The sequence below is a fragment of the Astyanax mexicanus genome, chromosome 16 (genome assembly GCF_023375975.1).
Source record: "Astyanax mexicanus isolate ESR-SI-001 chromosome 16, AstMex3_surface, whole genome shotgun sequence".
Taxonomy (NCBI): Eukaryota; Metazoa; Chordata; class Actinopteri; order Characiformes; family Acestrorhamphidae; genus Astyanax; species Astyanax mexicanus.
This window is the reverse complement of record NC_064423.1, coordinates 20,504,533-20,532,464: the sequence shown is the minus strand read 5'-3', so window position 1 is coordinate 20,532,464 and position 27,932 is coordinate 20,504,533. Positions and strand designations below refer to the sequence as shown.

Here is a 27,932-nt window from a genome sequence, read left to right as displayed (position 1 = left end):
TGCGGAGTGATACATATCAGCACGGTTAGAGCACTTCTCAACCAATCAGATTGTGAGGTCGGAATTAACTCTTGTAGAAAAACACATATATGTAGATGGACTGGACCTGCGTTAGCCGCGACGGTTAGCAGCAGCAGTTTGCAACAGCAATTAGCAGCAGCGGTTAGAAGCACTGGTTGTGGATAGCAGCAGCGGTTTGAAACAGCAGTTAGCAGCAGCACTGGCTGTTATAAGCAGCAGCACTTAGCAGCAGCACTTAGCAGCAGCGCTTAGCGCTAGTAAATGTCACCCGACTGTGCTACACTGAGGAATCCTGAGTGTTCCTGTAACCCTGTGCACTATCAGCTAGCTCTTTGTCCCACATAGCTTGTTTTGAAACAAATAAATGCGCAGGCTATAATCCATTATACTTACTTCTGATTGGCAAAAGAGCTAGCACTGCAGTTAGCAGCTAATGGTAATGCTGCTTAATGCTGGAGAAACTTCACTGAAACTCCTGTATAATGTTGCACTTCAGCAGAGTGGCTTAACTGCCCCTTACAACCTTACAATTAAAGAATTTAATTGCACCTTATAGTTTGGCAATATGCCAGACATATGATACACATTTGTACATGTCAAAACATACTACAGGGTCTGTTTTATGAGTACTGCATATATTGACTAAGAAAACTTAAAGTCATGGTATACTGTAATTATTGTAGAGAACAATGAAAAACTATTTATAGTCTAAAAGCCTGGGTAACTGAGGCTACTGTGAAGCATCTCAAATTCATCTGGACACACCACCCAGTTTCAGCCTTGATTAGTGAATGTTTGATTATGTGCTCCACAAAAATGGACTTTTACTCTTACTCTTATTCTAAGCTTCCAATTGTGTTTGCAGTGGTGCCACGAGAATGAGACTAACTGGTAACTTGGCTGCTGCATTTTAAAGACAAGTGTTTCTAGGTGACCAAAAAGTGCAAAATGATACAGTGCAAAATGCAAAATGATACAGTGCAAAATGATACCTTTGAGTAACAAATGGAATTGTAAATCTGTGGACAAAAAATCTGTGGAAAAAAAACTTTCTGGGAAGAAACCATTGCTTTAAAATTGCTAATCTAAATTATTTTAAAATATTCCAAAAGATAACAAAATGCATTATACACAGTAGTATTTTTATGAAATATACCCTGTTTTTATCCAAATGAAGTAACTATTGTCTGATAATGTATTAGTAACATTTTGTTTTGGCATCTAGTGGCATTCCACAGGGTTCTATTCGTGGGCCTATGCGACTCATGTTAATTATGATAGTAGACTAGGCTAAGTTTAGTACGTGAAGTGTAGGCTTTTATACAGGGTCGCTAAGGGGTTAACATTCCTGAGGTAATAGACTGAGGTACCCTTAGCAGGCTGTTTGAGTATACAAGATTGTTACTTAGCATTCGCCCCACTCCCACTCCAACCCGGCTTTTACTACTGCAGCTCAGAGACACTTCTGCAGCCAGACTAAGCTCAGGAATACATCTTTAAGATAGAAGCATTCAGTAAGTAAAGTGTTCCACAATGAGCTGTTATATGGGAGAGCGGTCCAGAAGTTCAGAGGTACGTGATCTACATTAAATAATGCTAGTTTTACTGACTCACTCTTCATTAAATAAGTCCATAAGGACACTGAGGAAACTCACAAGCTTTTCATTGCTGTGTGTGTGTGTATGTGTTCTGTTGCTAATGGTAGTGCGTGGAGCTGCATGTGTTTTTTGTGCCAGATGAACAGTGGAACTCGAGACTGAATAAAGTGTCAGTGGAAGCCATAGACAGCTTTATATCAGCAGGCTTCATCAGGTGAGCAAACACAGAATTCACTTCATGCCGTCATACTGTTTACTGTTAACGCAAGAAAAAAACAATAACTTCAAATCTAACACTTCCAGCTATCCATTGGTTGCAGAATTGAAATGGTATTTTATTAAATATTTATTTAGGGTGTATCCAGACATAAGTCTCAAAACTGTCAGAGATGAACTTGGAGCATTGCTTGGACTGGACAGGATCACTGATAAATATTGCTTTTTAAAATGTGTTGGAAGAAGCCTAGCACTGGTGAGTTGCCCACAGAGAGCATTTTTAAATAAATAGACTTTTGTCAGACTTGTACTCAGATTTAAATTTGTCACATGGATCATGAAACTAATTAATATATCACCCAATATTATCCTATTATTTGTATTCTTATCCGTCTGATTTTGCAATACTAGGTAAAAGCCAAACAGGAGAAAGACTTGAAAGTGAAATCTTTTGCTCCACCCTATGTAAGGATCTTTGCTATCAAAATGGAAAACTGAAAAAAGTATATCTATAGATTGTGGCTACTTGTGAAGTAACCTGGGTTTTTTTTATTATCTTTTTTTCTAATTCAGTCTCCATACCCAGAGCTCTATCTGCTGCCAGTTGATGAACATGGTAGTAGCCTTTGCTCCAGTTCACTAAGCCCAGACACAGTCATTTACAACGCAGACACTCAGAGTGGCTACCCTCCTAGACCAGTTTTTGCACCTGTCCAGACAAAAGAGCCTATTAAATTTCCATTAATCAAACAAGGGCCTCAGTCGTCTGTCCTAGACCAAAGTCTGGAAGATGAGGGCAGCTTCAGCTCGCTGGAGGAGAGGGAGGAGGTCTCTGTGGGATGTGAAGATCCAATATGGACTGATGTTCATAATATAAGCAGAAGTGTCCAAGAGGAATTTGGGACAAAGCAACATGATGGTGAGAAACACATTCTGCTGTTATTTAGAACTGTACATAGACATGGCCAGATGCCCTTTTAGATTATGATACATTCATTTATCATTGACCTCTGCAGGATTTTTTTAGGCTATTTAGCCAAAAGCTGCTGGTGAAAACCAAAAGGAAGCAACAAGATACACTTATCAGTCTCTCTGTATTTCAACATTATTTTTTACATTAATATTTCCCTCTCTGATTCTTGTATGTATTTAGCATTTGAACTGAGCCTTTTCAACAAAAAAAACATATATAATTTCCCCCTGTTAGGAGAAATCAGTTATTTTCTTTTTACTTAAAAAAGGGTCTTTATTTAGACTTAAATAATAAGTAAAGAAAATTGTTATTTATCAGGAAGGCTCAACGATTTATTTACCAACAATGTATGTACTAATAAGTGACTGCAGTGCAAATACATTTCCCATTTTTTATATTGCAGAGATGCTTCCAATGAATCAAAACCCAACAAACATGGAAAAAAATCAGAAAAAGACACGTCACAAAATAAACTTTGCCAGAGATTCAGGAGTACCAGAATCTCTTGAAGATCCAGATACCGGGATTTTCCTCTCACAAGAAAGGTGACTAAAAAAAAGAACATGATATGAAAATGTGCTATATTTTATAATATTTTATAATTTGTCCTAAAAAAAAACGCATTATTTGCTTTATTTTAGAAAATCCAAACTGTGTCAGACACTAAAGCCAACAGTAAAGAAGCCAAATGATGAGGTAAATTAGCTGTTTTTGGCACATGTATCTGATATTCAATATAAACACTAAATAGATGTAAACACGTGCATGAATGCCTGATAAAACCAGTTAGAAACAAACTCCTGGGAGCTCTTTGTGAGCATTTAAAGATCTCTCAGTAAGAGGAAGTCTTGTGCTCGTAAATGCCTATTCTTTGTAAAAAAGAGAAGCCATTTTTTGTAAAAGGCCATGGTCAGCGGGGGTGCTTTCCTGTCCGAAGTGCAATGAACATTCAAGAAAGGTTTTATTGCAAAAACGTTCCTTGTTTTTTCTTTACAACGCAGGGAAATGTGGGCAGAGCAGAACCTGGAGTTCCTGTTATGTGTGATGCAACTCCGAATGTTCCTTACTTGAAGTCTCAGACAGCTTTGACCAACAGTAAGACAGTAACTGCTGGGAAGATTGACCTGTTTTGTTTTTATTTTACTTTCTCATGGTTAAAGGAAGTATTAGGTGTTTACATTTAATTCAATACAATTCAGGTGTATGGAGTTTTTCAAGTTATGCACAAAAGGGTCTGTATTGTTCATTTTTATTGTTTATGGTATATTAAACTTTGTACACTAAAGAGGGTTTATAAGATCATGTCTGATGTCAGTTTAAATAAAATAGTTTGTATTACTTCCAAAAAAAATCATAGATGTGCAAAACAATTAATTTAAAAATGGTTACTTTTGTGACAGCACAAAACTTGATTTGGCAGCTTAGTGTCTGTACATGATTGGACTGAAGTTGGAGTAAAAATATTACATTTACATTCAAGCTCAATATATAATGTATAATACAATATATACAGATAATATACTATTGTTCTTTTCTAGGGAATGAGCTGCTAAAAGAACTCGCACTAGTCAAAGAGGAAAGAAAGCAGCTAGAAAAAACAAGGCAAGAGCTTTTAAGAAAAGGCAAAGAGCTACTGGCACTGAATAGACACAGAAGGAACCAAGGTACACTATTAATTACCTATATTACATTATTAGTATAATGGTATTCAATGGAGGAATGATCTCTACAAAACTCACAATATTCTACTCAAAACCACAAACCACTCTAAGCACGGGACAAGTGGAAGAGAAAGTATTTTGACACCAAAAAGGCCACAGCACCACTGGAAGAAGCTCTGAAAAGTCTAAGGCAGGAACTGGAGACATTTTATGACAAGCTGTTTCAACAACTACAAGCACGAGACGGCAGAAACAGACAAAGACGAACTGGGAATCCATCAAGCACAAAGGTCAGCTCTGTAACTTGTCTAGTCGCTACGTCTATGTAAGCATTCAACAGAGGGAGACAGAGTTAATTTCATGAGATCTGTGCATTTACTGTAAGGCTGTGTTGGTAATAGGTTGTGTGTGGTTATGATTCACAGAACAATCTTATTATCCAGATTATGACAGAGAGTTGGGAAATTGACAATCTAAAGAAAAATTTGGACGATGCCAAAATGAAACTTGTTACAGAAACTAAGGTATATAACAATAATTATTCCTAAAATTGTTCTAAGGTATACAGATTTTAAATGTTTTTTTTTTCTCTGATTTTTTTTTTAGCTGAAAAAGCAGGCGGCCACAGAGCTTCGAGCACTGAAAGCAGAACTGATGCAGAAGAAGTCTCAGTGCTCCATCACTGGGCAACTTTTAGGCAATAATGACTGACTGGTTTACACATTACCACATTCACACCTCCCTAAGCCTTTATCTGACTACAGTGCATTTTTGTTTTTTATTATTCCTTTGGCTAACTAAAGGCCTTATGTACAATATGGTACACATTTATCCAAATGTAAATGTCTGTACTGTAATGTGTATACTGTGCACCACTGTGTATAACTCCAGATAGCAAAAGACCAGTAGAGTCAGTAGGACCTATACATAAGTTTCTTTCTTTGATTTAAGGGGTTTTATATAAAAATGAATGGTGTGTTGACAAAGAGCAACTACATGTGATAATGGAACAATCTTGCAATCTAGAACTCATACAGTGCAGAGCAAGTAAGCAGCCCATGAGCACATCTTTTTATATTTAAAGATTTTGTAATGTAATTTCCTTTCAACAATATATATATTGTGGACCATTTTTTTATTTAGTTTTTTTATTTAGTTATTTTTAGTTAGTCTAGTTCATGTGAAATTCCACGCGGATAAAAATATAAATGTTTCTCACTGATGTCTAATCAAGTTTAATGTACTTTAATCCCAAAGTTATAATAAGATCCCTTATATACCATGTAAAGATCATTGCTGTCAAGTACAATTATGATGAAAGTACCAACAGAAATGCTCCAAATATACCTGAAAATATCTTAAAATACCTTCTCCTGCAAACTTTTGGATATAAAAATGTCATGTATATTTTGATTCTACAGAACAACTAAAAATAAATGAATGTGTAGAACTATGGTCATATTCATTGATTTTTTTTTTTCAAAAATGTAATCATTTAATTTTGAATTACAAAAGTGCAACAAGACTTTTAAAAATCAGTATGTGGTACAGAATAATTTTAGGAAAATATAGAATAGGATTAACAACAAATCCCTAAATCCCTTCCAATTTAACATCTGAGGCTAAGTTTGACGTCGAAAACAAGGTTGGTTGAACACAAGATCCTAGGAGACCATCACTGACATTGGTTGATTTGGTATGAGGGCGTTCCACATATCAGCACTTTGCTGCTTGGCGACTGGGTCGTTGCTGTAATCAAGTAGATTTCCATTCCACATGCCGATCCCCCTCAAACCCTGCTTTGCCACATATGCTGCCTTCAAAGAGATGCTCTCTGGGTCATCATACCACACCTGATGGAGCTTCCCAACTTTATCCTGTAAAGTTTGGTTACAGAACAGCAGGTCACATTAAATTCAATGTGGATTTATTAAAGTTCAAAAATGTTGTGATACAAACCTTATAATTATAGTAAGGAGCCTTCTGGATCTCATCCCAAAGTCGCCCAGATGTGGAGCTGTTGACCTGTTTCATCATAGTTCTGTATGGTATTTGCTTTCCAGACGCGTCACTGCAAGGAGCTCCTCTGAAAGGCACCTTAGGAATTGTACAAACCCCTTCCTACAAGAGCACAGCAATAGCAGTCCTTAAAATGTAGCACAGTTACTATAAAAGCTGATAATTACATCAAGTGAGAACATAGTTACTTTATGGTTTATGGTCTTTATGGTAGAATATCACTTCCCTATACAAGGTGAATACAAGTTACAGGACATGTTTTATTTCAGAAATAAAAGGGAAAATGACTAATCTAAATTCACAGTGAGTAATGGGTGAGAGAGCCTGTCTTTTACCTAATATCTGAAACATGGCCATCTTAAAAGAAGTCATATATTTAGTTTCTGAAATAAAGGATGCCCTCCAATTTTTTAACATGTTCATGATTAGCCAAAACATTATGACCTATATTCTCATCTTGCACATGTTAGCAGTTTTATGTAGAAACAGAATGCAATAGTCAAAAATCCTAAAGATTGGACATGTTTAATCACACACCTACCCAGCCAGTCACATGATTTTGCTGAAAACAGGACTCAATGAACCAGGCAACATTCTTGACATTTTCCAAAGTCTAGTGTTCTCCTTAGACCACTGTCAAGTAGGTCCTCACACTGCTAATCAAGAAATCTACAGACAGTCACAAAGGATATGACTTTTCCATGCCTTCGTGGAAATTTTTTAATAACATACATATCTTAATAACATCAGTAAATACGTGTCAAGAAACAAAAAACTACGAATGTTAAATGTTAAAACTTGTTATAGTAGGCCCATTTCTCACCTAAAATTAATTAAAAACACTTTAAAATGTTACGTTTTACTAGTTAAGTAACATTTCTGCATATTTTGCACATATCTGCCTTATATGTGTCTGAATGGAGCCAGACAGCAATAATTCAGCATTTCTTTCTCACTGTGTGAATTTAAAGTTATAGGTGATTTACACAAAAATTTAATTATTTTTTAAAAACAAAATGAATAAACAGAAACATTTTTTTTCTAAAATTCCATTACTTTTCCATAACTTTCTGGGTATTTTTCATTTTTATATCATATTCAGGCCTGAATATAGCTAATATCAAACTCCATGACTTTAGGTTTTTCATGACCGTACAAACTCTGATACCAGATACTGACACACACAATGATTATAAGATAATTAGGGCAAATAATAGGTGGGGGGGGGGGGGGGGGGCATCTTTGTACGGAACATGGCCACCATCTTGAAAGCCCCCATATTTTTCTCTGAAATAAAAGGGAGTCCATGTGTATATGCATGCATATGTTGAGTTTGTTGTATTACCTGTGAGAGATTTAGACATGTGTAGTCATATCCATACCATGGAACTCCCATCACTAGCTTCTTTGGATCAATTTTCATCCCAATGTACTCATCATATGCTGCAAGACAATGAACAGTCAATACTGATCGCATAATTTCTAAACACAAAAGCTAAAGGGACTTTCACCAAAAGAGTGCAGCCTGCATGAATAAATATCCATACAGCCAGTACCTGTTAACGTCTGATTGAATGGTGAATTTGCCATGGCAATGCAGTCGCCCCAGATCTGACTCTGTTCATCGTAAGACATTACGAAGAGGAGGTCACAGGAATTCGCAATAGCAATGTAGTCATAGCAGCGCTTATCAATGCACTTGGGTGACCAAGCCACATCAAACGACACCTAAGGTTTAAAATCAGCAAAACAAAAAGGTTAGCAGCTCAAACAATAACAATATTAAAATACACACAGGTATCAAAGGTGTTTTAATCAGTAATCTACCTGAGAGCCTGGGATTTCTTGATGGAACATATCTGTGGTCTCTTTGACAAGGGATGTCAAAGCATAGTACTCCGGTGAAGACTGCTCTACAGCCTGCTCGATGTCAAGGTTAATTCCATCCATGAACTGGTTCTTAGCCAAACTGACCTTTTCCTTGATCCAAGCGGCCCTCTTGGCATTATCCACGATATCAGACATAGACACATCACCTGTAAAGAGATTTTCAGAACTTTTTATAAGAGGTCTATCTGAACAAACATCACAGAATAAGCATAGGCAAATATACCATACATTTTCCTTTCAATGGAATCTTAATAGAAAATGCGTTTTTTATGATTAGACCTAATCCATATCTTGGAAGCTGTCACACCCAAGCTATATAACAGTGATGACTGATTGAACAGCTAAAGATAAACCTGATGACTGATGACTGATTTTTTATAGATTATTCGCATTCCCACAACATAGTGATGCTTCAAGATAAAATGTTTCTCTAAAGAATTCTTGGCAATGTTGTTGAACTTATTTTATAACTGTATTTTACTACTCAATTTCCCATCACTGTCAAAAGATGTAAATATAAAGATTTTATTCAGTCATTTTAAAACATTTTTACTGATTCATTCATCAGAAAATTCTGACAGAAAATAAAGAATATTAGTCAGTAGGGGTGCACAATATGGCTCTAAAATGAGACGTTTTTAGGCCAGTTTTTAAAATACACATTTTATTGATGACCTTTTTTCTATTTTGTGAACAACAGTAACTTACAAAGACAAAAAATATGTTGTACATAAAAAGAAACTTAAAAAAATAATGTAATGTAGCAAAAAAGTATTAAGCAAAAATTAACACAAAACAATTTACCATTATCATTATATGATTTTTTTTAAATCATGATACTACTGTGTCACAAGATATTGTGTGTATGATGCAATGACACCTCTTTATAAAGGTTCAGATTGTGTTAAAAAGGGAAAAATGTCAAAATTTAGATATTTTTTTTGCATGAGATCAATATACTGTATTTCACAAGCATTGTACCCATTTCCAGGGTCATGAAAGAACATTTAATACAATTTAAAACTATTTAGTTTTAAAAACCTGCAACAAATTTCAGTTTGTCAATTTTAAAGATTATGGGCCATTTTCGTAGATTACATTGATGTGAATAATCTTTATTTAAAACCTGGACTAAAATGTCAAATCGTCATTTTTTAGTCTATTAGGTTTTTAATAGGGCATTTACCTTTCAGTACATAACGGGCTCCTTTGGAATGAGCATAACACATGAGCTCAGCGTCGTACTTTCCAAAGGCAGCGACAGTCGTCACCTTTGACCAGTCATAAGATTTCCATGTTTTTCCCCCAACATCAAATACAAACACCTGTAAAAATAGAGAATAGGTTATGAGTGAGGGCAGGTATCTGAAATACACAGCTTGGGGTGCACAAATATGGACCAAAAATGTGGTGCATGGTCATGCTGTTGGATAACGTCCCAATGTCAAGATTTTTCAGCACTTGGCTGCTCGAATTTTTTCCAGACTAAGGAGTAGTTTGGTGTGTGTGTGTGTGTGTGTGTGTTCACTGTGTGCCTATGTAATAGAGCTATGTAATATTCTAACAAGCATGTGGCACCCATTCGTTGGAATGGCTCATATATAGTATAGCGTTACACAACAGGTCCAAACGTATCCAGACACAGAATTTAGCTATTTAGGGTCAGCCAGTGGTGAAACAGGTGTTGCATTCTGCTGCTTTTGTACGCTGATGCTCAGAATGCCCAGTAAATAAAATGTGATGCAGTGCTGTAAACAGTGTCCCCTTGTGTAGAGAAAACGGGACGTAGGTGCCTTTACAGCAGGATAAACTTTAATTTATAGTAACAGAGTAAGCTGTTGTACACAATGACACAAAGTTAAAGAACTACAGAACACCGGCGGGCGGGGGGCGCGCGCTCACCTCCAGCTCGTGCTCATGCTGGACCGGCTGACAGAGCTCCTCTCGAGCGCAGGGACACACGGCCGCGGCGCGAGCCCCGGATAGACCCACAGCGACGGCGACAAACACGGAGAACCACATCAGCGCTGTACAGCAGAACCGAGCAGCAGAACTCAGCGAGAAATCACGAGATAATCAGGTGGCTTTATGCACTTCCTCAGTATGGCGCCCGAGAGGGACAACCGCAGTCAGCGGGAAGCGTTTTATTTTTGCTGTCAGTTAAATAAATAAATAAATAACCTCACTTCTCCATCGCTTTTCATTTTTTCACTAAATATAAAAGTTGTTGGCACCTTTCCTTTACATTCTTTACGTAAAAAAATACTAGTGCATGTAAAAAAATATTTCTTTATTTCAGTAATTTCTCATATATTTCAGTAATTTCTCATATTCTCAAAAACTCATATTATATAGACGTATTACACATAGAGTGATATATTTTAAACGTTTATTTCTTTTATTATTAATGATAAATATTATATAAGACCATCTCCATTAAAAGTTGTCAGCAGAGGGAAGCATGAAGTGCTGTAAGAGTTTTCGAGACACTGCACTGACTTTAGACTTGATATAACACAGTGGACCAACACCAGCAGATGACATGTCTCTCCAAACCATCACTGACCATCAGTAAATTTACATTTCATTTGGAAATCAAGGGACCAGAGTCTGGAGGAAGAGTGGAGAGACGCACAGTCCAAACTGCTTGAGGTCTAGTGTGAAGTTTTCACAATCAGTGATGGATTGGAAAGTCATGTCATCTTACAGAACTTCATGCTTCCCTCTGCTGGCAACCTTTATGGAGATGCAGACCCAGTTAAAAAAAAACAGACCAAAAGTTTGGCATTAACATATCATAACAGCAGACAATTTTGTCATGTTTCAAACTCTAACTAAACCTTGTACAATGTACATTTACGTAATATTATATTTTCTATTTGAAATGAAACAGTGGAATAACTAAAATGTTATTAAAAAACTGACATGAAAAGGTTAAACTGACGTGGACATTTGTCCTATAAAAATTAGAAGGCCATGTTAACCTGACACAATGTCAATTGATTTGTTAGTCTCTAGCCAGTTTTTATAAAATAATATTATGTATTCTCTGTTCCTGTTGCTGTGCCCATTGAAAAAGACAGATGCATTTTCGCTCTTGCACCATAGAGAATCTGGACACTCGTGGTGTCCTGAACAGTTTGGACTTAAATGCCTTCATGGATAAAGTGATTAATTATTTGAAGCATGTTTGAGATATTTGTCCTTTTTTTTCAGGATTATGACATTCTCCACATCTTTAAGAACCCACATGTTCATGCCATTACTGAGTAATGGCTGAATGATATTCTTGTCCACAGATGACTCATTTGATTATAAATGAAATAAAGAAAAGCGTCCAAAATTCGGGTGTGTTTATTTACTGTTATTAATTTTCTGATTTCAGATCTACTGATTACTGTTTAGACTGTATTATTTATTGTAAAACAGTTTTTAATTGGAAATGTTTGCCAACAATAGAAAAAGTAAGGTAAACTGCTATTTGTGAAACCAGTATTAAAACAACAAAAAAAACTACATTCAATACATAGCTGTTACCAATCAAAATATTATAGTTATACATCTAGGATATCTTTCTGAAGGTATATTAGTTGTAAATCTTATATGTAAAGGGGCCTGCACTATAAGTGCTACTATGAAATAACTAAGTTTTGGGAGGTGGAACATGCTTGAAGTTCCTCCCCTTGGACATAGCAAAAACAGTGCAATGTAGCAGATGAGAATACAGCCCAATAACCCCATCTATCTGTCTGTCTGTCTGTCTATATGAAAGCAAAGTTAATTACATCAACTATATGTTCCATGACCGTTCAAATTAATTGTGTGTTATATGTGTTTCTTAAAAAATGCTATAGACATATATTTGGGCTACCATACAAAAAAATATTAACAAGACAATGTGGGGATGTGACAGCATTTAATTTTACACTAACTGTACAGTTGTACTGTCACAAGTAGTTTCTTGTGACAGTTTTTCAATCACGCACAGACTCGATCCTGTTACATTTCATATGATCAGTACATTTATACAGACTGATTATAAGCAATGAATCAAGTAATAAAGAAATGATTTTCACGTGTCCTTTACATCTTTCACATATTCCTAAAGATGGAATTTTCTTCTGCTTGAGTCCATTTCGTGACGCTGTAATAAAAAAGGCAAAGAACTTTGTTTAATAAAAGCAACAAAAAATTGTAACTTAAAATATCACAAAACATATACTCTGAATACCAGTTATACCAGATAAAGGCTTCTAACTTACCTTATGTACCCACTCGTACTCTCCATACTTGGAGTCAAATGTCCCTTTCTGCAGGGAGCGTAACTTCATGGTGAAACGGGGTCCGAGTTCTTGAATGCCTACTTTCTTTTCATTCTTGAAAATATATCTATGGAAGACAGCGCATACAATCATAAATGCAAAGATCAGCAATTTTTTCATCAGGTCAAACATCAGTGAGGAAACTCCTTCAATAATACATTAGAGAAGAATTGGTTAACATTAATGTCTTGATTTACATGCATTTAGCAATCTGATAACTTCTCAAAATCTGACTTTGTCAGTGATCCAATCAATCCGTTTATATACACTAATCAGATAATGTGAAAATTCTGGGTTTACATAAGTCTGGCAATAATAGAATTTCTACACTGCATGCAGCCAAGAATTTCACACAACAGTACAGATGTCCCAAGTCTCCCGGAAGACACAGGAGTCTACCGCATATCAATAACAGCTCCCTGATGCCCACAAGTCAGATAAAAGTTAGGTGGGGGGGGGGGGGGGGGTATACTGTTATTTTCTGATAGTATACTGTGGTGTCTGGCACCAGTCTTGCAATGCTGACCTTACACCAAACCTTCCATTTATATCACAACAGAAATTTATTTATATATAATCTCAGAAAAAAAAATAGGTACAGTCTTTGCAAAATATTTGCAAAATATTTGCCTGTGACTTGTCTTTAGATGTTAAAAGTCTTTTCGAAGTCTAGTGTATGGTTAGCATAAGATGGGACCTTTAATAAACTTTGAGTGCCCATGACACTGTCACCATTTTACCAGGAGACCAGTTCCTTTGATCGCTTTTGGTAGGTGTAGCTCACTGCATATTACGAACACACCACAGGACCTGCTAATTTCATTTTTGGGAGTTTTTTTAACCCAGTTTTTAGCCATTACAATCTGGCCCTTGATACAGTTGCACAGCTTTCTGCTTAATATGTATATTTCATCCCTTGACAGATGCAATTCTATAGAGAAAATCAACGTTATTCAAGTTGCTTCTGGTTATAATGTTTTGGCTGATTGGTGCAAATACCTAAAAAGTGTGCATACCTGTGAAATCTGAAAAAGATGAAGTCCCGCTGGTTGTGAAAAGTGGCAACCTGGCGACCAGTGAACTGCGGATCTTGAGGAAATAGTGCAGCAAACATGCGCCCGATGCTGTGGCCCAGTCTGGTGGTGAAGTTGTTCAGGATGACCTCTGGGTGGTGTTCTGTTGGTTCTTTACCTCTTCTCTGTGTTATAAGACAGGCACAGGATTAAGACAATGCGCAGTATTCAATACAGCATGCAATATTTTTTTCTAATTTTCTAGATATATATACATATATTTTTTTTTCCTCTCTTTTTATGAATATTTTATGTTTGTCAATTTTATGTTGCTGCCCAATGTAGTTATTGATTTAAGAAAATGATAAGAAGAATAATGAAATTTACTGCAGATATTGCAAACCATATGAAAACATTACGCAACTTAGACAAACCTTCATCTCTTTACGAAGTCGAACACTGCTGACTTTAAAATGCGCAGTTGGTCCATCTGGAAGATGACAGAGAACCATTCCATCTTGGAAAATCTGAGTTAAGGAACACAACCATATGTGTCCTCTTCATGCATAACACTACATAAAACTAAAAAAAAAAAAAAAAAAAACTAAAGAGTTTATATCACAGCAATAAAATGTTTTAAAAATGTTTATATCACAGCAATAATGGCTCCATAAATGTATGGAGAAAAGGATACTAGGCACTTTTCGGTCCTCATTGATGACCATGAGGTATGTGAAATCTCGAGATACGCACTGAGGAATGATCCTTTTTAGTGCAAGACCTCTCCTGTAGTACACGTGTGCATTTGGTACTACTGATGCCAATTGTTCACAAAATCGTACTGTTCTCTGAAACAAAAACACAAACACACCAAAATCCAATCAGTGCACAAGAAACATTTATACATATTTTATAAACAAAAATGTGTTTACAGAAGACTGCACAATATATTGTTCCAGCATTGTCATTGCAATGTGCACACACTAAACAGTTACAATGAAGGATGTGGAATTTCACATTAGGCAAATAAACTATACACCTCGATTTACAACTTGCTTGACACTGGAAGGGAAATTCATAATCTATCCATTATCCATGAAATATTAATATCTTGCTAACATTGTTTATTTTAATCCAATCTTCAATACATAGAGTGAACTATTTATATCTTAACATGATGGTTCATTGATTTCTTAAGAAATATGGTAAAACGTATTGTAAGTATTTTAAATATTAATGTATGAACCACAATTTATATCACACAACAACAAAATATAATAATAAAGTTTTTTTTTCCAATATTGTGCAGCCCTAGTTTATAATGGACATTTTTTCTAGTAATAAAGGCTTCAAAATATACTGTCAACACAGGTCAGTGGTCTTTAATCCTTTTCCTGGGGAGCAACCTTCCTGCAGGTTTCACATCCCGCCCAAATTTAACACACCCCATTTAATCCATTCAAGGACTTCTGACGGCTGTGATTAGTTGAATCAGGTATCATGTATCTAAAATCTACAGTAGGTTTGTTGTAACTGTTGTAACTACGTCAAAATAAATACCCCTGCAAAAAAAATTATATTAAAAAAAAATGAATAAATGAAGCAACACAATGAACTTACCCCTCTCGGTCTGTCTGACGTAGTGATAAGAACTTTGGGGTTCGTCAGTTTGTTAAAGTATGCTGAAAACTCGTCTGTGCCTTCATCATAAGCCACCTGTATTGAAATTCAGCACAGTTATGTAATTAATAATATGGGAAAACAGGAAGTCTTCTACAAGAATCATTATTAACATCTGGAAATGTATCCATACCTCCTCATCCTCTGGATCTACCGTCGTCTCGTCATAAACTCTCTGATTTTCAATTGTTTTTGGAACTTCTTTTGGTGGTGCCTGAAAAAAATTGCACGCATAAAGAAGAAACAATGAACTATAAAATATATGTCAGTAGTTTTGAAAGTATGGATTTTTTACACCTGAAATAATCACCATTCATTTAAACAGGCAGCAGGGTTAACACTCACATACCTTGTCACCAAGTGCTTCTCGCTCTTTTCTTCTTTTCTTTCTTAAGTCCAATTTGAGCTGAAAAGGGAAAATGTTATTAATTTATTAAACTACATAAGTAATGATCATATGTACCAGAGCCGTATTTGCAGAATAGCACAGTATTTGAACAGACTTTTTACAATCTGACACAACTGATGAATTTTGCCTTGGTGTTAAAATATCATAGATCAAATACTGTGTATCAACTACGTTAAAACAGTTTTCAGTAGCAGGGACTTGGGTTACTCAAGGCTTGGGTCTGTTCATTCCAATGTGAGAAACTATTTTTACAACATGAATTTAACCCATAAAGCCCAGACCTGGTTTTAATTATTGATACAAAATTAAAAAATATATTTTGTTAAATTAATTAAGCAGCACAAGCACTTTTCTGTGATAAAAAGATCTAATGACTGTAAATATTGTAAGGATGAAATCTATATGTAACATTAATAACATATTCATAGTTCGTATTTTAACATTTTGTTGTAGAAGTCATGTCAATACTGGTTGTACGGATGATAAAACATTTTAGAAACTATTTATATTGTTAAAATGGTTGAAAGCTGCAGAAGCTAAAAATAAACTTATCAAAGGAGCTAGTTTATCTCCAGCACCAATCCAGCACTACTACGTTCTGTAAATAAAGCTCAGATGATTGAACACAGATTCACACACTGTGCTGTGATGCTTTTAGGATGTTAAGTATATGTCACTTATGGATGTAATGAGTTAAAGTTACCCAGCTTTTAAAGGGTCAGTGACACATACTGTACATCACCATTGATTATTTTGGGTTAAATGCTATTTTTACATAATAAAATAATATTACATTACTATATTAAACCAGATTTAAACTACTTTTTTCTATAACTTGCTGAAAATTTTAGCTGAAGACTAGCGTCTGTAGACAGCTGGTTTCTGGTCTTTGATAGTCAACATGAACTTTTTAAAAACAAAATATTACCAGAATACTGTGGTTAACTCTCTTAACAGACAACATCTCATTAGAAAAATGTTTCACACACTAAACAAAATCAGCAGCAATTCAGCAACATTTGGAACCCCATCATGAAATCCTTAGTATTATAATTGAACTGATGCCACATATTTTTTTAGCAAAAACTTGAGCACAGAAATTAGAAAGTCATAACCTGAAAAGTTTTTTGTCTATTTGATTGTTTCTGTGTATATAAGAACAATGCATTATTATAAAGTGAAATAAACATTTAGACCTCCAATGAGGCCAAAATATGGCTTTTTAGAGAGACAGTGAATACTGAATCTACAACATGTACAATTTTACTTTTTCCATGAAAATAGTTTTTATTTAAATGAAAATAGAGATTTATTATGCATTATTACATGTACAGCTAGCTAACATTTCACTGATTCTAACTGAATAACAGATCTGAAAATACTGTAGTTAAATACTCGGTTCACCGAGTCCTCAGTGAGAGTCAGATCAGTAACAGCAGTCAGTTTAAACCCTGAGGAGAATCACTGAGGATCTGATTATGGATCATATCGACACTAACAGATGCTGAACTGGTTTACCTTGCGTTTCTCCTGCTTCAGCTTCATGAACATGAGGTGCCTCCTCTGTTTATTCTTGATCTCGGACAGGCTATAGGAGGGGGGCAGGAGGGTTCCTGAGGGCTGTTCAGGTTCTGGCCCCTGTTCCTCCTTCTCCTCTTTAATCTCCCGTTTCAGTTTCTTCTTCTTCTCCTTTTTAACTTTACTCTTCTTAGCGGGCACATCTTCAGATACCGGCACATCTTCAGACACCGGCACCTCAACGAAGTCCATGTTTACGGAGTTCTGGCAGTTCGGCTGAATTCACGTGTCCGTGTGGAGGAGCGTTGCGAGACGGAAACCCAGAGGCGCCTCGAGCTGCCGAGTTTCATCATCGCGCCGCCTAGTGACACGGAGGACTTCAGACCTCAAATTATACTATTTTAAATCTGTTTTTATTCACGTACAGTGTGATAGTACAGTTAGAAATCCGTCCCTTTTTTTATTTTTTATAATACAATTAAAGTTTGGGCCTGGTCTACAATGTAGCCGAGCCAATACATATGAGGGATTGTCAAAGAAAAGGAATAAATAAATAAACCCAGCATTTTAATAAGATATATAAGATATTTTAAAATAAGATACATTTTTTTGTAAGAATCATAAAATAAAATCATAGGTAAGAAAATCAAAGGTAATTAAAATAATAAGAATGCAAATACAGATGAATAGATAAAACTAAGCACATAAAGGAGAAATATATACAAACAATTTCTAAAAACAAGAAGAATTTGTTGAACGTAAAAATACATTTTTTCCCCCAAAACACTTTTAACATTTTTATAATATAATGTACTAATGGTTTGCAAAAGGAGAAATTAGTAATAGTTTGTTGAGTGGTGTCTGTGCAATAATACAACTAGAGCTGGTTGTCCACCTCCTCTCTCCCCCGTTATATATTACATCAAACCGCAAGAGGGAGCCCGCGAGTGAGTCCTTAATGAATGGGTGAGAAAGGAGCTAAAAGGCTATAAATACAAATTATAAATAGTTATTAACCATTTGGCCAGGATATTATTTAAATTTAAGAAAGGAGAATTATGTATTCTGCTAACAAAGGAAAATAAACTTACTTATATTTGTCATTCCTTTTAATCAAATGATTTCAGACAATACAGATTTTGAACCGATTAATTTTGGACTTGTTTTGGAGCGCCCGCTGGTGGTGAAATAACCGCAGTGGAGATTCTCTTGTGTGTATTCTCCTCTCTATCAGAGTCTCTGGTTATATCCACTCATAGAACACCTGCTGTCCATTTGTTTGAATGAGGAGAGACCAAAATACTCTTACAGTCTAACTACCATTTAATCAACAGTATTAGACAATATTAAAACTGACTTTTGAACAGTTTGTGGCCTTTGGAGTCAAAATGCACAAAAATGTGTGTTAGATTTATGGAGAGACTTATGGAGAGCCTGTCCACTTCTCATTTCCCCAGCTATATCAAAGAATTACTGGGCACCGCTAGAGGGAGCCCGCGAGTAAGTCTTTAATAAATAGGGACGAATGAGCTTAACGTCTAAAAACTATAATAAAAAAAGTAACTAATTACTTATTCAGGATGTTCCTTCAATTTTAGAAAGGTAAATGAAGTAAGTATTCGTATAAATGATTAATTATATATTTTTCTAAAGCTAATGTTTTTTAGACAATATATTCCTATAGCGTTACTGGTACTGGCTGGTTGGTGATCTAAAGCTAAAGTGACACCCAAAGCATATTTAAAAGATTTATATATGGAGTTTAAAATAATAAAAACATTTAATATTTTTCTTTTTTAAAATATGAAAAATTACATTTAAACTATGCTTTCGCTCAATTGCTCCATCTGAACCCAATCATCTTTTTGGGTTCACTCTGGAGAGATATAGATTTCTTACAAAATATTTCCAGAAAAATATAACATAAGGAGCTGAAATATAGTATCTTTGATATATTAATTTTCCCAAGTTCAGAGGAAAAGCATATTTGGTCAATAGGAGTATTATAAAGATACTCCTGACTATTAACGATAAACCTAATTGTATGTGTGGCTTCTTTTTTCAGGTTGTTAATTCTAACCCCAAATTGAGTATTTTTATTTATTTATTGCAAACAGAAAATTTTATTATTTGCTTTTATATTTATTATTGTATTAATATTTTATTATTCACACATTGCTCATGTATTGTTTCTTTTGAAATAAAGGGTACTAAAAAGAGTTTATTCTGCTTTTTTTATTGCAATAGGGAAATGTTGGATCATCTGAGAGTTGTGAGCTAAAGAGAGCCCAAAATCAGGAGTGAAATCAATCTGAATATGGATCAGATAGAAATTCTTGGAAAATAAACATTTAATAAATAATTAGATAACTGTCCACTGCATACAATGCATGCAAAAAGCCTGCTTAATAACTACTAGCCCTGCTGTGACTCTCAAACAGAGATGTCAAACTCAAAAAGATCACGTTTTATTCAAATAGTTTAACCAGTGGGTTTAAGTGAGTTCTCACAGAAATATCATTTGCACGGATTCCCAGTGAAATTGCTGTATTTAGGTGAACCCAAATAGAGCAATATCTCATTAAGTCATTGGCCGTTTACCACTAAAACTACAGTACCATATTTTTTTTGCACTATAAGGCACACTTAAAACCTTTTAATTTTCCAGAAAATCATTAGTGTGCCTTTTAATTCTGTGTGATTTGTGTATGAATTTTCCCAACCAGTCAGGTTGTAAGGAGAAGTAAAGCCACTCGGCTGAAGTGCAGCATTTTACAGGAGTTTTAGTGAAGTTTTTCTCCCGCAATGAGACTGGAGCCGCCATTCAGAGGTGAGTATTATTGAGTTTACCGTGTTAAATCTGGGTACGTGTGACCAACCTCGACCTGATATCGCCCTGGCTTATAGGGTTCCTCAGTCTACCACTATCGGGCAGCAATTACTAGTGCTAAGTTCTGCTGCTAAACACGGCTAACGCTGCTCTTAACCGCGCTAAAATATTGGAAATCTAATCTTACTGTAAATAAACGGAAACACTTTACTCACCCAAATAGACAGTTTTCAGGAGATAAATCTGTGTAGTCTAACATCCAGCGCTCATTTGACTTTGAAAGAAAATTATTTTTTGTTTACTCAGGCTCTTCCCTTAGCTTCCCCATTAGAAAAACATTAGGGAAACACGGTGACACCCTTGTTCCTTACTGTTGTTGCTTAAAATGTGCCTTATGTATTAAAATAGACTGTTTATTGATAGTGCGCCTTATAATCTGTAAAATACATTAAATTAGGCTCAGGCTTTTTTTTTTTTTTAAATTAATAAATAGTGAATGAACATACATACCTAACTGTCCATTCAGTTCAATTAAAAATCTGCAATACTTATTGAAATACTCCACAACTCTTTCAAAAATTATTTTCTAAGAAAATAATTTGAAACTGTCCTTATTTTAAGAGGGCTTCATTAGTTATTAATTTACTATAAAGCAAATATTCATTTCCTCTCAGCCTCATGACTTGGCTTAACTTCACTCATCCAGTTGAGTCTTCTGAAGCTGACAGTAATAAGTCTCTTGTGTTTGTGTCTAGCAGCCTTTAAACCAGGCCACAGCCTGGCGGAAGGCTTTGTAGACGACTGGATTTTGGGAACAGATGAGGCCGCCACCCCTGTAAGCCTGTGTACTCTCTCTGTTCAGGTCCCCCAAACAAGTCCACTGAGCTCTGAATTCTACAGAGACACACCACTTGGAGTGATCCTCGTAGGAGCTGAAAGTGATGTTCTCTGGCAGATGGACCCTCTTGATGTTCAACACGTGGTAGGGGAGTGAGCAGTTTGAGGGAAGCTGGTGGTTATCCCGTTGCCATGATTCCACCAGCAGGTCTGTCCTCAGTGTTTGGGCCACCCAACCAGCATAAATGTCTGAAGGTAAATACATAGAATACAATTACATTTGGAAAATTTGTAAAAATTCTGAGCAGATCACAAATAGTCAGAAAAAGAAACAATGCACAAAAGTTTCATGATCGTCATACTTAGTAGTAACAATGTATGTACCAAACCTAAGTAACACAAAAATGTGATCAATCTTGTTGTGATGAGTAATGGAATCAACAGTGTACAAAACATTTTTACCTAAGCTCATGCCCTGTATTTGGGGACATTGATCCTCTATAAGAAGAGACCACTCATTTTCTATTGGATAAAAAAATAAGCATGCACTGAATATTCTGCAACCAAAATAATTTAGTTAAAAAATGATTTCATGTTTCAAGGTATGCCCCCTCTTTCTATCTGGCTACACCAAGTGTAGTTTTTTTATTCTGGTTTCTGGTTTATTATTTTCGAGATGAGTCGGGTAGCAGACAGGTATGTTCTTTGTAAGGGGTCTTCCTGTACAAACCAGGAACATATGCACCACCAAAGAAGTGTGTGCATAAGAAAAAATGTTAGGAGAATTTAACAGAGAAGCATGTTGGTTATGTTTTTTTTATATGAGCAACACTGGATACAAATTCCTCTGGATGCAGCTCGACCCAAAAAAAAGGTTCTTTACCTATTTAAAGTTCCTTTACACCCACTCCACCTCCTCATCCACTTCACCAATATCTCACTATTTTTTAAAGCTTGTGCTTGAGAAAAGTCCAGTCTAAAGATTTACATCAGATTTATGATTTTGAAGTGTAGAAATGTTCACAGCTCTGCCTTAACAATAAGAAATATTATTGTGCTCATAAACTGAAAAATCCCGAAAAGGGAAGCCTTTCTTAAAAAATGAACCCTCTTAAAAACTGTGAGATATGGTTTTAAGAAGAGGTTTCTTTTTAAGAAGCGTTGGTGGATGAGAACCAAAAAGGTTCTTCTGTGAAACCACTCCAAGAACACGTTGTAACACCTTTAACAAATAACATTTTTAATCATTTAAGGAGAAGGTGTTCTGCTTTACCTTATCTAGCTGCTTTCTACAAATTCTGAAGGCAGATTTGACTTTAGTGACCCTTTGGTCTGATTAAAACACTGGCTAGTTGAGCAATCTTTGCGAATGAAGCTCCTGCCATTCGTGTCACAATCATGAACCCTCTGTCAGTGCATCTAGCCATCCGGTTCCAAGATCAAACCAAAATGTTCATTGATCAATAGATCATCTGCAGTAGACTGCAATCCGCAATTTAAATACATTTGCCATGCGTCTGAATATAAAGCATGTCATTCTGCACGTTTTACAAGCCTTAGGTCTCTTATGTAAGCAGTGTCAACAGTCACTCAAGGACAGAACTGTACTTTGGCATAACCAAAAGTCAACAAATAGTCCCTGTCCTCTACGAAATGAGGGAGTGCATTTGTAAATGACTATAACCCTATAACTGTGCCCAGAGATTTGGCTCCGCCCCTACCTGCACTTGGTCCAGATATGAGAAGACCTGGGCCGATGACGAGGCCTATGCCAAAGACTTTTAATTTAAATCTTAAAAGTTTATTATTATAAATATTGTTTCCGATCAAACTGTTACCTGTTTGTCTACATTAAAAGAGTTTCTTTCATATTATTGCCTCTGGGGTCTTCTGGTAGAACTGTATCTTTTTCTGCAAAGCTGCAGCCCAGTTTTATGCACATTTTATATCCTTTTTTGGTGATATTTAGATATTTAGACCCAAGCAAAGAAAAAACACCCAGCCTGCTATTGTTATTGAGTTTAAAAACACACATGATATCAACACAACTTAGTGCACAATGCTTACTCCACCTCAAATCACTCAAACCACTTCAGAATTGACCTTTGACTCTGCTCATAAAAACTCAACCTAAATTCAAGTTAAATGTAATAATTGTAATTAAATGTAAAAATATTAAAGATCATATAGATGCTCTTACCATCAACATATTGGTGTGATTTAGAGAAACTGAGGAAAGTCTCTCCCAGGGCTGACTTTAGCTTCTCTAGCTTTCTCCTGGGCGCCACAGTTGGTCTTTTGCCACCGCATAGCTGTGCCATGGCTGCCATATCTGTGTGATATGGCACTGGCACTGAGCAGTTATATACACGAGGATTAATGTACGCCAGCTGCTGCGCTGTTAAAAACAAGATACTGAGAATCAGGTTGCAGGTATTAGAGGATTCCATTCATCAAACAGCAGACTAGGAGTTTTTAGTGTTAAATGATGTTATGTAATAACAAAAGTTTGGGAGAAGGACCACACCTGAACTCTACGTTCTAACTCCACCCCGTATCAATCAACCGTACTATAAATACCTCCCCTTACTAACTAGTCTGTCATCTGTAACATCTGAGACTAAAATGATATAAACAGCTCTGGAAAAACTAAGAGAGTTCAGTTTCTAAATCAGTTTCTCTGATTTTGCTATTTATAGGTATATGAGCATTTAATTGCAGAAAATGAGAATTGGCTGAAATAACGAAAAAGATGCAGAGCTTTCAGACCTCAAATAATGCAAAGAAAACAAGTTCATATTCATAAAGTTTTAAGAAATTAATATTTGGTGGAATAACCCTGTTTTTTTAATCACAGTTTTTCTGCATTTTGGCATGTTGTCCTCCACCAGTCTTACATACTGCTTTTGGGTAACTTTATTCAGCTTGGTTTGATGGCTTGTGATCATCCATCTTCCTTTTGATTATATTCCAGAGGATTATGTTACATATGTTTTTGTTGCATTGTCCCAATATTACTTAAACTGACTACAATGATGAAAAAGCAAACAATAAAAAATAGGTCTTAAAACTTCAAATTAGACCTAAAACTTCAAATTAATTTTTGAGTTAATGTAATTGACATTTTTTGTTATATTAATTGCTTTGCACAATAATTCTACTTTGAATTTTATTTAAGTAAAATATGAATTTAAAATTCTCATAGAAAAAAAATAAATTGCTGTAGAGTGAACACTTCATTGCACACTATAGCCAACACAGCATTAACATCTTGCTCTTACAGCCTGCAGAAAAAAAAGGCCAGGCAGTTAATCATAATATATGATCCACAAGTCAGAAACTGGGGGACACACCCAGTATGCAAATAGCTTGTGCCAGAAGCCAATAGAAAAAAAGCAGCCAATCGAAGCAGAATAAAATTTAGTTATAGGTAAGTTGATTTGACTCAAAGACCCCCCCAAAAATTAAAACTCAAAATAGTTGAGTAATGTTTGAAAATATTCAATTTCCGTACGTTTATGTAAAACAGATTTATTTTATTTGAGTTAATAAATTCCAATTGTGAGTTTAAAGTGTATAAAGTAGATAAAGTATGCTTGGGTCAAAAAAATAATCAGCATAATGAGAACTACTGTGCCAGTATGTTTTTTTTGCAGTCATGCAGAGTTTTTGAATCAGACGTCCATTTATCATATTTTTTTCAGCATCTTTACAGAAAGTGTTTAAAAACTGTGTAAAATGTTGGTCAGATTGAACTTTTTTGGTTCATTTTGCTTTATTGTTTAGGAGACAAATGACCACAATGACTAAATAGTTTGCTGTATTGAAAAAGAGGGTCCTCACATATTTTTTTGAACTGTTCGTAGCTGTAGGTTGTACAATGAACAGTCTGGCCGTAGAGTTTGCCTGTGGAAGGGTAGCCAAAGCCCATTTCAAGGAATGGAGGAAAGTGAGGAATGCTGTGTGTTATCCAGAATCCCTGAGATCGGTCAAATAGCAACGTGCCTAAAAACACATACACACCACATAGTTATGCATTATGTCATTATTTCTGTGTGAACTGAAGATCAACTGTTCTCCGAACTAATTCCAAACCTTAGAATCATTATTAAAATAAAGTAACAGCACAAAAAATATTTTATTTCACACAAATAATACAATAGCTATTTTCCTGCAAGCAGTTGACCCTCTGCACCAGATCTTTATCTAAAATGTTGAAAAAAATCAAAGTGTAAAATCAATGCTTAGTCAACAGCAGCAAGCAGTTATCAGCGGTGCTCTTTGCACTAGACTGCCGTTCTTTAAAAGCCACAAATCATTGAACTATTATCCTCCAAATACAAATACATGAGCAGAACAGGCCAAACTATACTGTAAGTATTGAATAAAGCAAACAAATATACATTCTGAAGCTTTTTCATAAAGATATGTGATGGTAATCTACACTGTATATTTAAGATATGCAAGATCATGAAAAGTACCTTTTGAGTGTCCGTAATTACTCTGGTACTTCAGCAGTGGAGGAGCATCATTGTAGAGCATGTATACAGAGCTGTTTGACTGTACAACAATTATGAATAGGTGTGAACAACATATAATGAAAACATGTTTGTTTTTAAGCACTGTAAATACGTATACCTTTATTTATCATATTAATATAATACAAATAAAGCAAATAAAATGCTTTATAAATAAAAAGTCACATATGAATTGAAAATATAATGAGTAGTCACAGAAAATATAAGTAATGCATTAATTATTCACTGTTCATCTTGGTGGTCCTCTAGGTATGAAAGGCCGCTTAGCAAAGATTATTTCAATTATATATATACTTACTCATTATATAATGTACAGTGAAAACATCATAAATCAACCCTTAATTTATATAATTTTCAGTCAAAACAGCATTAAAATAAAGCTTTATTTCTTAAAAAACAAAGATATATACATACCACCAAAGTTTAGTTTTAGAAGAAGGCTTTTGTGCACTTATTTTCATCCAAACACTTAAATATTGATCATTGTTCTGAGAACATCAATAGCTAATTTGATTGATTTTGTAAATTCTATAATTTTCACATTTTTGGCTTTTTTATGACTTGGTTGTCATAAAACTACTTAAAACAGTCAGTCCTAAAATACATGTGGTCTGTTTATTGTACCTTGTTATGCCCTGGAGCCACAAATTTAAGTGAAATAAATTGTTTTCACACCTACAGTTAATTTTTTCTCATTCCAATTAGATAACACGTTTGTAATCAGAGCCTCTCTTCCCTCTATCAACGACGTGTACACCACACACTGCATCCGCAAAGCCACCAGCATTGTGGAGGTCCCCACCCATCCCTCACACAGACTCTTCGCTCTGATGCCGTTTGGCAGAAGATACCGGAGCATCGGAGCCTTCACTACCAGACTCTGCAACAGCTTCTTCCACCAGGCAGTCAGACTCCTCAACACACAGAGATGGAGCTGAACTCCCCCTCACACACACCCACACAGTACTGAACTGAACCACCCCCAGAGATGGAGATGGAAATTGCACTCAGTACTGCACTGTCTTGTCCAATTGTCTCTCGTCTGCTGTATTTATTGTATTTATTGTAATGTTATAGTTCTATGTTGCACTTTCGCTACACGTTTTCACTTTGTTTGTCTATTGTATTGTTGTTCCATGTTGCACCATGGTTCTGGAGGAATGTAATTTCGTTACACTGTGTACCTGTACTCACATGTAATGACAATAAAAGCCTCTTGACTTTCTTGACTTGACTAAACTTGGTTTGTAAATCATTTTCCCCTGGGTTTGGGTTAAATCATATTAAATCATGTGAGAACATTCTTTATGCTTTTTAGTCAGACCCATTAGGCAAAAAGAAACAGGATAAATGCAGGTTAAACTTGTAAAGTACATTTGATTGTTGGGTCAGATCTATGTCAGATTATGTTCTCACTACAACCTAACTGTCCCAGTGTTCATTTGGGGCCAGATTGAGACTAAGTACTCTCAAGGGTCTCTGTCAAGTGTCTGTTAGTTTATTTTATTATTTATGCCTGCCCAAATAAATTGCCCTGAGAATTTAAATCGAAACAGAGTCCAATTTAACTAGACTAAAGCGCAGGCGTGAAAAACGCCCTTAGACTTCCCCTACTTTACTTGCACTCTTAGTTCTTATATAGCACTGTAGTTTTTTGGTACTTAATTTTAATTTTTTTTTTTAGAAAATAAATCTTTAAAGATCCACCTAGAAGTGGTTTTCCAGAGGTTTATGCAGTCACATACTGATTTAAGGAGTACAACAGTGCCTTAAGTGGTCATGATTCCTTATATGACAGCAACAAAACAGAAAAGCCACAAACAAAACACTAAAAGTAAAAAAAGTATAAAAAGATCTTCATACTTTATATGTTTTATACAGCCGGCCTAGTGTCCTACCCACAGCTCCATCACTAGTGTTCACCGCATATGGACTCATCCTCCAGGTCAGCATGGAAGCATCCAAGTACATGTACTCCACTCCACTTCCCACCTCCCCTTTCTTATATCTGGGCAGCTTGTACATAATGAACCTGATGATAAAAAAGAGAGAAATATATCAATGATGTTCACTCACTAAACCACTAAGAAATCAAGTGTAAAGCTTCTCTACCAGTCCACCGGCTGTCCTTCTTCATTTAAGCAGGATAGGTTGGCCTCAGATAAGCCCCCAGAGGGGAATGCTTGAAGGAAAATCGTACAGAAACAAAGAAACAGACGCATTTGTCCTCCGAAAATCACGAAACGAGTGAAAAAAAGAACCAGCATGTTGTCAAGAGTCTCATGGCTTCCTCATGATTTGGCAATAGCAAAAGTGTCTATGTGCAGCTGTGCGTATGTGAAAGAGGAAGTTGAGTGCTTTGTCTTATGACTTCCATCATGGCAGCTACAGTATGAGAACAAAAACA

The 27,932-nt window shown here is 35.7% G+C and overlaps 5 protein-coding genes across 6 annotated transcripts in view; 1 reads left to right on the top strand and 4 right to left on the bottom strand.

Annotated features, from left to right (window-relative positions):
* LOC103045882 (vitellogenin-like) overlaps positions 1-25,244 on the bottom strand; it is a 67,931-nt gene extending 42,687 nt beyond the window's left edge. Inside the window, exon 1 of one of the 2 annotated variants that reach the window (XM_022669753.2) lies at positions 25,240-25,244. The gene's annotated coding sequence lies outside the window, so the exon portion shown is untranslated. The remainder of the gene's footprint in view (positions 1-25,239) is intronic. The other variant, XM_049465664.1, reaches the window with a different exon arrangement.
* Positions 719-5,919, top strand: spata1 (spermatogenesis associated 1). The gene is made up of 12 exons (XM_007233198.4): positions 719-1,593; positions 1,727-1,833; positions 1,974-2,091; positions 2,247-2,300; positions 2,409-2,754; positions 3,212-3,353; positions 3,450-3,504; positions 3,810-3,903; positions 4,347-4,472; positions 4,581-4,759; positions 4,895-4,993; positions 5,076-5,919. Exons 1-12 carry the CDS (start codon positions 1,555-1,557, stop codon positions 5,178-5,180), a joined length of 1,464 nt encoding a protein of 487 aa, XP_007233260.2. The 5' UTR covers positions 719-1,554; the 3' UTR covers positions 5,181-5,919.
* Positions 5,941-10,482, bottom strand: ctbs (chitobiase, di-N-acetyl-). The gene is made up of 7 exons (XM_007233199.4): positions 10,281-10,482; positions 9,565-9,703; positions 8,316-8,524; positions 8,045-8,216; positions 7,834-7,931; positions 6,429-6,590; positions 5,941-6,346 (listed from the first exon to the last, which is right to left on the bottom strand). The coding sequence occupies exons 1-7, from the start codon at positions 10,398-10,400 to the stop codon at positions 6,134-6,136; spliced, it is 1,113 nt and encodes a 370-aa protein (XP_007233261.3). The 5' UTR covers positions 10,401-10,482; the 3' UTR covers positions 5,941-6,133.
* On the bottom strand, positions 12,278-17,654 carry rpf1 (ribosome production factor 1 homolog). The gene is made up of 9 exons (XM_007233200.4): positions 17,321-17,654; positions 15,743-15,799; positions 15,527-15,607; positions 15,334-15,429; positions 14,408-14,561; positions 14,148-14,230; positions 13,717-13,898; positions 12,641-12,767; positions 12,278-12,522 (listed from the first exon to the last, which is right to left on the bottom strand). The coding sequence occupies exons 1-9, from the start codon at positions 17,570-17,572 to the stop codon at positions 12,481-12,483; spliced, it is 1,074 nt and encodes a 357-aa protein (XP_007233262.3). The 5' UTR covers positions 17,573-17,654; the 3' UTR covers positions 12,278-12,480.
* Positions 19,654-27,871, bottom strand: dnase2b (deoxyribonuclease II beta). Its single transcript, XM_007233196.4, has 6 exons — positions 27,638-27,871; positions 27,389-27,557; positions 25,469-25,547; positions 24,831-24,992; positions 23,188-23,385; positions 19,654-21,236 (listed from the first exon to the last, which is right to left on the bottom strand). The coding sequence occupies exons 1-6, from the start codon at positions 27,790-27,792 to the stop codon at positions 20,902-20,904; spliced, it is 1,098 nt and encodes a 365-aa protein (XP_007233258.3). The 5' UTR covers positions 27,793-27,871; the 3' UTR covers positions 19,654-20,901.
* Positions 27,872-27,932: the final 61 nt, after the last annotated feature.